The 12,569-nt window shown below is 44.7% G+C and overlaps 1 protein-coding gene across 3 annotated transcripts in view; it reads left to right on the forward strand.

Annotated features, from left to right (window-relative positions):
• The window catches only part of ccdc66 (coiled-coil domain containing 66), a 79,520-nt gene that overhangs the window by 23,182 nt on the left and 43,769 nt on the right, over positions 1-12,569 (forward strand). For all 3 annotated transcript variants that reach the window (XM_059944164.1, XM_059944165.1, XM_059944166.1), the window contains 3 exons: positions 905-1,023; positions 2,812-2,954; positions 4,902-5,075. In XM_059944164.1, the coding sequence (XP_059800147.1) occupies positions 905-1,023; positions 2,812-2,954; positions 4,902-5,075 (436 nt within the window). The remainder of the gene's footprint in view (positions 1-904; positions 1,024-2,811; positions 2,955-4,901; positions 5,076-12,569) is intronic.

Genomic DNA, 12,569 nt, shown 5'->3' on the forward strand with positions numbered 1-12,569 from the left:
TGATATATGAGATTAGTAGAGTTAGGTCAGCATGGACGTGGTAGCAGAAGGGTCTATTTCTGTGCTGTATGACTCTGCAACTATGACATATTAAGGTTGTGTTTGTTGGTTTTACTTTTGAAGGTGTTATTTATGCTAAATTAGACTTCATTCCTCCTGTTTGATTATCGCATTAGGCATTTTTCATAGATAGTAAAGTTTGGCAGTCTATTCCAATGTTGTTTAATAAACACATTCCAACAAAGGTTGGTTGAATAGTCATCAAAAGCAGGGACAGCAACTGCTTCTCCTGACCCAGTGGCCACAGCTGCTGACTTTATTCATTTATTTCGGGGTGTCACATTTATTTTCCTCCAGGATGAGGGTAATTCATCACTGTGACATACCTCAGCTCTTGTGTGTAAGGAGTTTCAAGTTTCAAACTCAATGATGATCAAGGAACGGCAGTATATGGGTTTATATGGTCTAAAGGGGGATTTTGTCAGTTAGTGTTCCCATTTACCTGCTGCCTTTGTTTTTTACTGTAATAAGAGTTTTCAGGTTTGGAAGATGCAGTGGTTCATTCCTATCCTGACTGAATGAAATTATTTACCTGAGACTTCTGTTAAGCATGACTACATTTCTGTTCACTGAATAGCTGGGGTAGTGGAGTAATTGTTCATGTACTGTGGGTTTACTTAATTGGTTATAGCCAGAGTATAACCGTCTTTCAATTTTGTAACATTGAAGTATTATTCCTGTAATAATTCCAAAACTTGAATTTGTTTGAATGTTACTTTCTGGGATTGCACGCAATTAGTCTAATTACATTGGCCTACAAAAGCTAATTTCATTTAGTTTCAAATTGAACTGAAAATCTTTCATTAAAATGAGTGTCAGAAATGTTATTTTTATTTGTGAACAGGGAGACTTCAAGCAGTGCAATCAGCCATACCAAAGATGGTCTTTTTGGAAACCTTGGGGAAAGAGAAAATGCAAAAGATCAGCTGGAAGCCAAGAGAATCCAATGGAAGAAAGAATTAGGTATATGTTTTATGACTGAATATTTTATTCATTTAGAAGAAGCATTGCATATTCTGCTTTAAGAATAACTTGAGGACTTCAGTGATTCTGAACAATATAGAAATGGAATATCATTGTACTTTATCAATGGGATTGCTATTGAAATCCATATAAAGGTAAAATGTTACTTTTGTTTCCCACTCTTAACAATCGATAAAAGAGTCAACATCATATATCTTGATATAAGTGAAGATTTATCCATGTATAAAGTCGTAAATGAGTCTTATTTCCTTCAGTACTTTCAAGTGACAATTTGATGGCGGAAATTAAATTTTTATTTCTCTTTCCAGTTTCCTTCACAATGCATTTTCTGTCTCATCTGTTTCATTCTCTACATGATTTTGCATCGAATTTATTTTATCTTGTATTTCAGAGTTCTATGTCAACATGTCTCTGAGAAATTTTCAATCTGGTTATTGAGACAGATCTTTTATTAATATTTGTCATATTATTCTAGTATTGTTGGTCTACTTGATCCAACATCTGCCCACCCCCCAACCCATTGAATTCACAGAATTTTTCTCTGTAGACTTCTTTATACACAATTCATAACCGTGGAATTTTTTTTTCTCCTCCATGTCTCAGCCGTTTATAGTTGCATTCTGAAACTCTGAGCTGCTCTGCCTATGGCCTTTGATTTTTGTAATATTACCTCTACAATATATTAAGGTCCCTCTGTTAAAATAAAATTCTAATTCCAGCCATCTTGTGTAACTTCAGAGTCAGGTTTATTATCAGTGATATAAGTCATGAAATTTGTTGTTTTGAAGCAGCAGTACAGTACAATAACCAAAGCTTGCTATAAATTTCAATAAGAATATAAAATTATAAATGTTGGGCAAAAATAGAGCAAAATATTGACGGAGTGGCATGGATTCATGGACCATTCTGAAATCTGAAGGTAGAGGGGAAGAAATTTTTCTTATTGAGTCTTGGTCTTCAGGCTTTTGTATGACCTCCTTGATGGTAGTAATGAGAAGAGGGCATGTCCTCAATGGTGAGGGTCCTTCATGAGGCATCAACTTTGAAATATTCTTTGAGGATATTATTTATAATGACGCTGAGTTTACAGCCCTCTGCAAGTTTCTCCGTTCCAGTGCATTGGCGCCTCCATACCAGACCATGATGCAACCAGTCAGATGGCCCACCTGTAGATATTTGCTAGTCTTCAATGATATATCAGATTTCCTCAAACTCCTAATGAAATATAGCACCTGGCTTGACTTCTTTGCGATTCAATATGTTGACCCCAGGACGGGTCTTGAGAAATTTTGACACCCAGGAACTTTAAACTGCACTCAGGAACTTTTTTTTCTGCTATAAATAGGAATGTTCATGCCTTGTATGTGTGTTTTTACTGTTCAGAGGTTGTAAATTAGGTGTATTAATTAGATAATTTGTAGATATTTAATCAGTACTTAAGATTTTAAGAGTGAAATATTGAGCTCAATTTTAAATATATTAAGTATTTCCAGCACTATGTCCACTGCCTTGGAGCGCAAAAAAAATTCCCCTTCTTTAAATTAAAACAGCAAAATGTAAAGTGGATTTGAAACTACAAGATAGTTAGGTTAGGCAGTATTTGGGTAATGAAAAGTAGTTCATTTTAGGGGAATGACTTTTTAATCAGAAATAATTTAAAAAATATATATTAAACCTTTGCTGCGAATTGAGTTTTGAAATCAATAATACTGTCAATAGGGCTGTCTGAAATAATTGACCATTTTTTTGGGTATTGCATATCTTAAGATGAGCAGGTGGCTTTAAAGAAACAGCAACAAAAAAAAAATGAAGATGCAAAATATTTGGAATGGAATCCATGGGGAAGACAGGGTACAGGGACATCCATGCAATCCAATACAAAGAACATACTTGAAACCTTTAAAGGAAAGGTAAGGGTAAAAAAAATTATTTAATTATTTCTTTCTTTCCTGCTTTTCTGCTTATTATCTCTCCTTTGCTTCACTGATTTGCTTCCTCTTATTTTTAGAGGGTAAAGATCATTTCTGCAATCTCATAATGTCACTGTTAATGTTTTGCAAATATCTAAGGCCTTCACTTGATCGGGGTTGACCATGGATATTGTGTCCTCGCTGTCTATGCTGTATATGCAAGCCAGGACAGTACCATATGGAGAGCAAGCTGATTTTGCAAATATCCAGCTTCAGAAATAGTATCTTGCTAACTTTCATTCTTGGGTATTTTCCTTATTTTTCGTAAATAGTCTAGTCTAGAATAAGTAAATAGAAAGACTGGAAAATATTAGATTATAGATTAAAATAGTATTTCTTAGAACAACATATGAATGGTTTAAAAACATGGGTTCAGTTAGGAAATTGTCAAGCCAAATTAATCTCTCAGCATTTAGATAGGTTGGATCCATGGATGTTAATAGGCTGTTTAAAAAGTCAGTATTTGCATATCAGCTTTATATGCTAATGTTTGCTGAATGCAAACTCGAGTATCTTTGATAATCATTTGGTTATTTTCTCTTAAGTACAAATATATGCAGTCTACACTCTGAGGCCACTTTATTAGGTACACCTGTATATTTCATTAATGCAAATTTCTCATCAGCCAATCATGTTGCAGCAACTCGATGCATAAAAGAAGTAACTATGGTCAAACAGTTCAGTTATTGTTCCCACCAAACATCCGAATGAGAAAGAAATGTGATCTAAGTAACATTGTCCGTGGAAGGATTGTTGGTGCCGATGGGGTTGTTTATCTCAGAAAAATGTTGATTTCCTGGGATTTTCACACAGAACAGTCTCTAGAGTTTACAGAGAATAATGTAAAAAACAAAAGTATTCAGTGAGCAACAGTTCTATGAGCAAAACTGAGAGGGGTCAGAGGGGAATGGCCAGACTGGTTCAAGCTGACAGGAAGGCAACAGTATGTGCAGAAGAGCATCTCTGAATGCACAGCACATCAAATTTTGAAGTGCATGAACAGCAGCAAAAGATCACAAAAGTACACAGGTATAAATAAATCAGAGGTACCTAATAAAATGGCCACTGAATGTATACATTGACTCTGTGTACTTGAAGATCTAGGTACCTTTTTACAATCTTGCATTTTCTTAAAACATTTCAGAGATAACTGAGTGCTCCTTCGGGTGTAACTTAATATAATGTAGGCAGCTGTATCTGTCAGATCTTGTACACATAAACGTTAATGACTCAGATGATTGGAATTTTTTTGAAAAGTAATTGATGAGTAAGTTGTAACCAGGACAACCCTTTTCTTCAGTGTGTGTTTGTGTGTGTGCATGAACATAAGAATGGCAATATTTGTCAACATAGTAAGTATAAGAAGCTAAATCTCACCATTTCTTTTGGACTAGATTATCAGGAGAAAAAGAAATTCACAATTTTAGATCTGTTTGAAAGTCTACAATGATTTGTGAAAATGTCATGAGTTTCGAGAGAATTGCAGAATTTATGAACTAATAAACACAGATTAGCACAAGATTAAGTAGTTGAAGCAGTAATGGAATACTTTATGACTTAAATATAGCTTTCTGATAAGTTCAAGCTTTGGAATAGCAGCTGAACACTTGCCTTAGTTTTTTATTACTGAGCAAAACTTTTTAGTTGGAAATTATCAGCAGGGTTGGTGTGAAATACAAATGTAGTTGGTGTGGACTCAGCGAGGCAAATGTCCTGTTTCTGTATGCTGTCTCATTTAGTATTGCTCTCAAATCTCCAAAGAATAGTACTTTTTGTGCAACCAACAACTGCAATATAATCATTTTCAAATATTGTGCAGAAAGTAATGTTTTACATAAGGAGATCACAAAGTGTAGATTATTGGTTTTTTTTCCACTTTAATCCCAGGCAAGTGTATCTGTTGCATCTGGCTACCATAATGATAGTCGAGTGATCAGCACTGCTCCAACTGTGACAAATACTTCAAAATCAGATGTTCCTTCAGATGGTCCTATTGGAAAAGCTTCCAGCTTTAGTTTTCCAGATTTGCCTGCCGCCATTCGTTCAGCCTTTGTCCTTGGGGTAAGAGTACTTTTTCTACTTTTCTCCTTCACCTCAACCAAAATAACAATCCAATAAAATTGTTACCTAATCCAGAAGAATTTTCATTGTGAGTGGCGTAGTACTGTTAAGTAGAAATGGACTGCAGTCAATTTGGTCTAATAAGCTGTTAATTATGGGCAACATTTTGAAATTGGGTGACTTTTGCTGATGTTAAGCTTTTGAATAAATACTTGATTCTTTATAATCACGCTTTCCTTGAGGAATAGTGTTGTACAGATAAAGGATCTACAGGCTGATCAATAGTCAGTCTATGACGATCACTCATCCTATGAATGTATTTTACAGCATGTTAGTCCAATTTGATAAGACATTTTAATAGGTTAATATAATCCATACTGGGAAGGGGTGCAGGAAAACACACCAAATACAAGTTTTCTGCTGGATACCAATCAGGAAATCATAGCTAGCATTCCATCTGTCAGGAATCATTCCAAACCTTACAATTAATGCCCTGTAGATATAAAGATTAGCTTTATTTGTGGTGTGTACATGGAAACATACAGTGAAATGTGTAATTTATGTCAATGACCAACATGGTCTGAAGATGAACAACACACACAAAATGCTGGTGGAACACAGCAGGCCAGGCAGCATCTATAAGGAGAAGCACTGTCGACGTTTCAGGCCGAGACCCTTCTTCAGGACTAACTGAAAGGAGAGATACTAAGAGATTTGAAAGTAGTGGGGGGAGGGGGAAATGCGAAATGATAGGAGAAGACCGGAGGGGGTGGGATGAAGCTAAGAGCTGGAAAGGTGATTGGTGAAAGTGATACAGAGCTGGAGAAGGGAAAGGATCGTGGGACGGGAGGCCTCAGGAGAAAGAAAGGGGGGGAAGCGCCAGAGGGAGATGGAGATCAGGCAAACAACTAAATATGTCAGGGATGGGGTAAGAAGGGGAGGAGTGGCATTAATGGAAATTAGAGGTCAATGTTCAAGCCATCAGGTTGGAGGCTACCCAGACGGTATATAAGGTGTTGTTCCTCCAACCTGAGTTTGGATTCATTTTGACAGTAGAGGAGGCCATGGATAGACATATCAGAATGGGAATGGTGTAGCGGTGTGCTACACGCAGCGCTGAAATAACGACACGGAGTCGGTGAGCTGCAGTTGCAAAAAGAGATTTATTCAAACTTTGCGGCCTCACTTTAAAGCCTTCTTGATTCCGCCCTCCCCGGCTGGGAAATGCTGTAGGGGGCGCGTATTCACAGACCCATCCTGTGTGAGGGCCTTTCCCCTTGCTGGTGAAGCAGGCTTGGCGCCCTTTTTGCGACCAGCCTCAATGCCAGCGGGCGCTGCTTTGTGAGCCAGTTCAAGTGCGCTGGGAAGTGGGTCACCACATAACTCACCCCCCCCCTCCAAACCGGCGATACACCCCCCCAATGTCCACAGTCTGGGTCGGACTCTGTTTGGGAGGTCTGCCTCTGCGCCACGGTGCCGGAATCTCAACCAGCTGCGCCAAGTCCACATGGGCCAGTTTGAGTTGGTCCACCGTGAAAACCCCCTCTTTCCCCCCAATGTCCAGCACGAATGTGGACCCATTGTTTCTGATCACCGTAAACGGCCCCTCATAGGGCCACTGTAGCGATGCCCAATGTCCGCCCTGCCGTACAAAAACAAACTTACTGTTTTGCAGGTCTTTGGGTATGCAGGTTGGGTTCTGCCCATGCTGTGAAGTGGGTATGGGGGCCAGGTTACTGAGCCTCTCGCGTAGTCTGCCCAGGACTGCTGCAGGTTCTTCCTCTTGCCCCCTTGGGGCTGGTATGAACTCTCCTGGGACGACCAGGGGTGCACCGTACACCGACTCGGCCGACGAGGTATGCAGATCTTCTTTGGGCACCGTGCGGATTCCGAGCAGGACCCAGGGAAGCTCGTCCACCCAGTTAGGCCCCTTGAGGCGGGCCATGAGAGCCGACTTCAGGTGACGGTGGAAACGCTCCACTAGTCCGTTTGACTGTGGGTGGTAAGCAGTTGTGTGGTGCAGCTGTGTCCCCAAGAGGCTGGCCATAGTTGACCACAGGCTGGAGGTGAACTGGGCGCCTCTGTCGGAGGTAATGTGGGCCGGTACACCAAAGCGAGATGGCAATTAGAGTCCTGGCGCAAGATTCGGAGGTTGGCGAGCGGGACCGCCTCTGGCCATCTTGTGAACCGGTCCACGATAGTCAGGAGGTGCTGCGCTCCTCGCAACACTGGCAGGGATCCCACAATATCCACATGAATGTGGTCAAAACGCCGTTGGGTGGGGTGGAACTGCTGCGGCAGAGCTTTGGTGTGCCGCTGCACCTTGGCTGTTTGGCAGTGCATGCATGTTCTAGCCCATTCACTGACCAGCTTGCGGAGTCCATGCCAAACAAACCTGTTGGCTACCATCCGGACGGTTGTCCTGATGGAGGGGTGCGCTAAGTTGTGAATGGAGTTGAAAACACGCCGCCGCCAGAACGACTGGGCGGGGTTGGCCGGTGGTGACGTCACGGAGTAGGGTCCTCTCACCTGGGCCTACGGGGAGGTCCTGGAGCTGCAAACTGGAGACTGCAGTCCTGTAACTAGGGATCTCCTCGTCTACCTGCTGCGCCTCCGCCAGTGCTTCATAGTCTATCCCCTGGGACAGGGCTTGGATGCTAGGGCAGTGGAGGGCATCCGCCACGACATTGTCCTTTCCCGAGACATGCCGGACATCCGTCGTTTATTCGGAGATGTAGGACGGATGTCGCTGCTGGCGGGACCACCAGAGGTCAGATGCTTTCGTGAACACAAAGGTAAGAGGTTTGTGGTCCGTGAACACGGTGAAAGGCCTACCTTCTAAGAAGTACCCGAAATGCCGGATTGCCAGGTATAGCGCCAACAGTTCCCAGTTGAAAGTACTGTATTTGAGCTCGGGTGGTCGTAGGTGTTTGCTGAAAAACGCCAGGGGTTGCCAGCGACCCTCGATGAGTTGTTCCAGCACCCTGCCGACTGCCGTGTTAGATGCGTCCACTGTGAGGGCGGTAGAGACGTCTGTTCTGGAGTGCACTAGAATTGCGGTGTTTGCTAAGGCTTCTTTGGTTTTAATGAAAGCGGCAGCGGACTCCTCGTCCCGGGTAATGTCCTTGACCTTACCCGACATCAGGGTGAACAGGGGGCGCATGATTTGGGCAGCTGATGGGAGGAAGCGGTGGTAGAAATTCACCATACCCACGAATTCCTGAAGGCCTTTGATTGTGTTGGGTCGGGGGAAATGGCGGACCGCGTCTACCTTAGCGGGCAAAGGGGTTGCCCCGTCTTTATTAATCCTGTGGTCCAGGAAGTCGATGGTGTCAAGCACGAACTGGCATTTGGCCGGGTTGATTGTCAGGCCGTATTCATTCAGTCGGGCATAGAGTTGACGGAGGTGGAACTGATGTTCCTGACGACTGCTGCTGGCTATGAGGATGTCGTCCAAGTAGATGAAAGCGAAGTCCAGGTCGTGTCCTACCGCGTCCATTAACCGCTGAAACGTCTGTGCGGCATTCTTTAGGCCGAATGGCATGCGGAGGAACTCAAAAAGGCCAAAAGGGGTGAGAAGTGCCGTTTTGGGGACATTGTCCGGATGCATCGGGATTTGATGGTATCCCCGGATAAGGTAGATCTGTGCGCCGTGCAGGTTTGCTGTAAAGTCCTGAATGTGCGGCACAGGGTAGCGGTTCGGTGTTGTAGCCTCGTTCAGCCTGCGGTAGTCGCTGCATGGTCTCCAGCCCCCTGTTGCTTTGGGCACCATGTGCAGGGGGGAGGCCCATGGGCTGTCGGACCGCCATATGATCCCCAATTCTTCCATCCTCTTGAACTCCTCCTTCGCCAGTCGGAGATTATCCGGGGGAAGCCTTCGAGCATGGGCGTGGAGTGGTTGTGTTGGGATGTGGTGCCGTACACCGTGTCTGGGCATGGCTGCCGTGAACTGCGGTGCCAGAACCGATGGGAAATCCGCCAGGACTCTGGTGAAGTCGTTGTCAGACTGCGTGATGGAGTCTAGGTGTGGGGTCGGCAACTGGGCTTCACCCAGGGAAAGTTTGAAAAGTCTCAGCGTGGACCAGTCTCTTCCTTGGCAGGTCGACCAGTAGGCTGTGAGCCTGCAAAAAATCCGCTCCCAGGAGTGGTTGGGCTACGGCGGTCAGTGTGAAGTCCCACGTGAACCGGCTGGAGCCAAACTGTAACCGCACCATACGGGTGCCGTAGGTCCTTACTGTGCTGCTGTTTGCGGTCCTCAGGGTGGGACCCGGTGCTCTGTTGCGGGTGTCGTAACTTGTCGAGGTAAGATGCTGCTCTCGGCTCTGGTGTCGACCAAAAAGCGGTCCCAGACATACAGGAGGCTATCCTGATGGCCAGCCGCCGTAGCCATCAGCGGTGGCTGGCCCTGGCGTTTCCCGGGAACTTGCAGGGCGGGCTACAGCGGTGGGCTTCTGCGCCCCACCGCTGGTGGTAGAAGCACCATTGTTCGTTGGTCTCCTCACCCCTGCCTCTGTGGTCAGCGGGCTCTGCAGCCGGGCCTGGTCTGGTTTGCTGCTGGGAGCGTGGCCTGGTGATCTGTGCAATGGACGCCCCACTCTCCTTCTTGGCTTTCCACAGCAAGTCCGCCCGGGCAGCCACCTTCCGGGGATCGCTGAAATCTGCGTCGGACAGCAGCAGGCGTATATCCTCGGGCAGCTGCTCCAGGAATGCTTGCTCAAACATGAGGCAGGGCTTGTGACCTCCGGCCAGGGAGAGCATCTCGTTCATCAAAGCTGACGGCGGCTTGTCTCCCAAACCATCCAGGTGCAGTAAGCGGGGAGCTTGCTCGCGCCGTGGGAGTCCGAAAGTCCTTATGAGCAAGGCTTTGAATTCTGTGTATTTGCCGTCTGCTGGGGGCGACTGTATGAACTCCTCAACCTGGGCCACTGTTGCCTGGTCGAGGGAGCTCACCACGTAGTAGTAACATGTGGCATCTGAGGCTATCTGCTGAATGTGGAGTTGGGCTTCTGCTTGCTGGAACCATAGGTGAGGTTGCAGCGTCCAGAAACTTGGCAGTTTTAACGAAACTGCATGAACAGATATGTCATCATTTAACTTCGGCCCAAATATCGTTTGGGCCATCGGGGTAACCAATTGTAGCGGTGTGCTACATGCAGCGCTGAAATAATGACACGGAGCCGGTAAGCTGCAGTTGCAAAGAGATTTATTCAAAATTCGTGGCCTCGCTTTAAAGCCTTCCTGATCCCGCCCTCCACGGGTGGGAATGTTTATTCACAGTCCCGTCCCGCGCACAGGCTTTTCCCTTTGCTGGTGAAGCAGGCTTGGCGCCCTTTTTGCAACCAGCCTCAATGCCGGCGTGCGCCGCTTTGTGAGCCGGTTCGAGTGCGCTGGGAAGTGGGTCGCCACAATGGGACGTGGAATTAAAATGTATGGCCACTGGGAGATCCTGCTTTCTCTGGCGGACAGAGCATAGGTGTTCAGCAAAATGGCCTCCCAGTCTGCGTCGGGTCTCACCAATATAAAAAAGGCCACACCGGGAGCACCAGACGCAGTATACCAGACCAGCCGACTCACAGGTGAAGTGTCGCCTCACCTGGAAGGACTTTCTGGGGCCCTGAATGGTGGTGAGGGAGGAAATGTAAGGGCAGGTGTAGCACTTGTTCCGTTTACAAGGATAAGTGCCAGGAGGGAGATCAGTGGGAAGGGATGGGAGGGGACGAGTGGACAAGGGAGTCGCGTAGGGAGCTATCACTGCAGAAAGAGGGGGAGAGGGAAAGATGTGCTGGGTAGTGGGATCCTGTTGGAGGTGGCAGAAGTTACGGAGAATTATACGTTGGACCTGGAGGCTGGTGAAGACAAGGGGAACCCTATTCCGAGTAGGGTGGCGGGCAGATGTGCGGGAAGTGGGAGAGATGCGTTTGAGAGTAGAGTTGATAGTGGAAGAAGGGAAGCCCCTTTGTTTAAAAAAGGAAGACATCTCCTTCGTCCTGGAATGAAAAGCCTCATCCTGAGAGCAGATGCGGCGGAGATGGAAGAATTGTGAGAAGGGGAAAGCGTTTTTGCAAGAGACAGATTGGGAAGAGGAATAGTCCAGGTAGCTGTGAGAATCTGTAGGCTTATAGTAGATATCAGTAGATAAGCCTTCTCCAAAGATGGAGACAGAAAGATCAAGAAAGGGGAGGGAGGTGTCGGAAATGTAAATTTGAGGGCAGGGTGAAAGTTGGAGGCGAAGTCAATGAAGTCAACAAGCTCAGCATATGTGCATGAGGTAGCGCCAATGCAGTCATCTATGTAGCAAAGGAAAAGAGGGGGACGGATACACGTATAGACTTGGAACATGGATTGTTCCACAAAGCCAACAAAAAGGCAGGCATAACTGGGACCCATACAGGTGCCCATGGCTACACCCTTGGTATGGACGAAGTGGGAGGAGCCAAAGGAGAAATTATTGAGAGTAAGAACTAATTCCGCTAGACGGAGGAGAGTGGTGGTAGAGGAGAATTGGTTAGGTCTGGAATCCAAAAAGAAGCGAAGAACTTTGAGACCATCCCGGTGGGGGATGAAGGTATATAAGGACTGGACATCCATGGTGATAATAAGGCGGTGGGGGCCAGGGAACTTAAAATCATTGAAAAAATTCAAAGCATTACTTCCCATCCCCATACAAGCAATTTTGGCAGATAACAACCTGCAAAGGTACATAAATACTATTGATAACCCAGGGGTGAAATTGACTCTTAAAATATGGAAAACTACTATAAAAGAATATAATCTAGAGAGAGAGATTGCAATTCTTAAATGGTGTGCATATGACTCTGATTTTACACCAAATAAATTGGATGCTAGATTTAAGGACTGGACAGCTAAAGGAATAACAGTTCTTTGCAACATAATGAAAGAAGGAACACTGTTCAGTTTTGAAATGCTTAAAGAGAAACACTTATTAGAAAAACAATAAGCTTCTCCCTATAGATGCTGCCTGGCCTGCTGTGTTCCACCAGCATTTTGTGTGTGTTGTTGTTTGAATTTCCAGCTTCTGCAGATTTCCTTGTGTTTGCTTTTAGAAAAACAAGATTTTTATCGGTATTTACAGATGCGACAATATGTTAATAAGACGCTTAAAAATATAACCAAGGCTTACATGCTTGATAGAGCTCGTTAGAAAAGCATATAATTCGGATAATGGTAGTAGAATCATTTCAAGCATGTACAAGGGGTTGTCAAATCTTAAAACACATTCGACTTCATACATTAAAACAAAATGGGAGAAGGAAGGAGGGATAATTACATCTGAGGAAGAATGGACAACAATGTGGAGATATCAATGGAAGTGTACCAATTCACGGAAATGGAGGGGGTTTGGATGAAAAAACTTGGTAAGATATTTTATTACACACTCTCAGAAATCCCATTATGATGGTAACCTCCTGTTTGCTGGAGAAATTGTGGAAATCAAAATGCAAATCATTATCATATTTTTTGGGACTTCCCTGT

This window comes from Hypanus sabinus, chromosome 19, assembly GCF_030144855.1.
Source record: "Hypanus sabinus isolate sHypSab1 chromosome 19, sHypSab1.hap1, whole genome shotgun sequence".
Classification (NCBI taxonomy): Eukaryota; Metazoa; Chordata; class Chondrichthyes; order Myliobatiformes; family Dasyatidae; genus Hypanus; species Hypanus sabinus.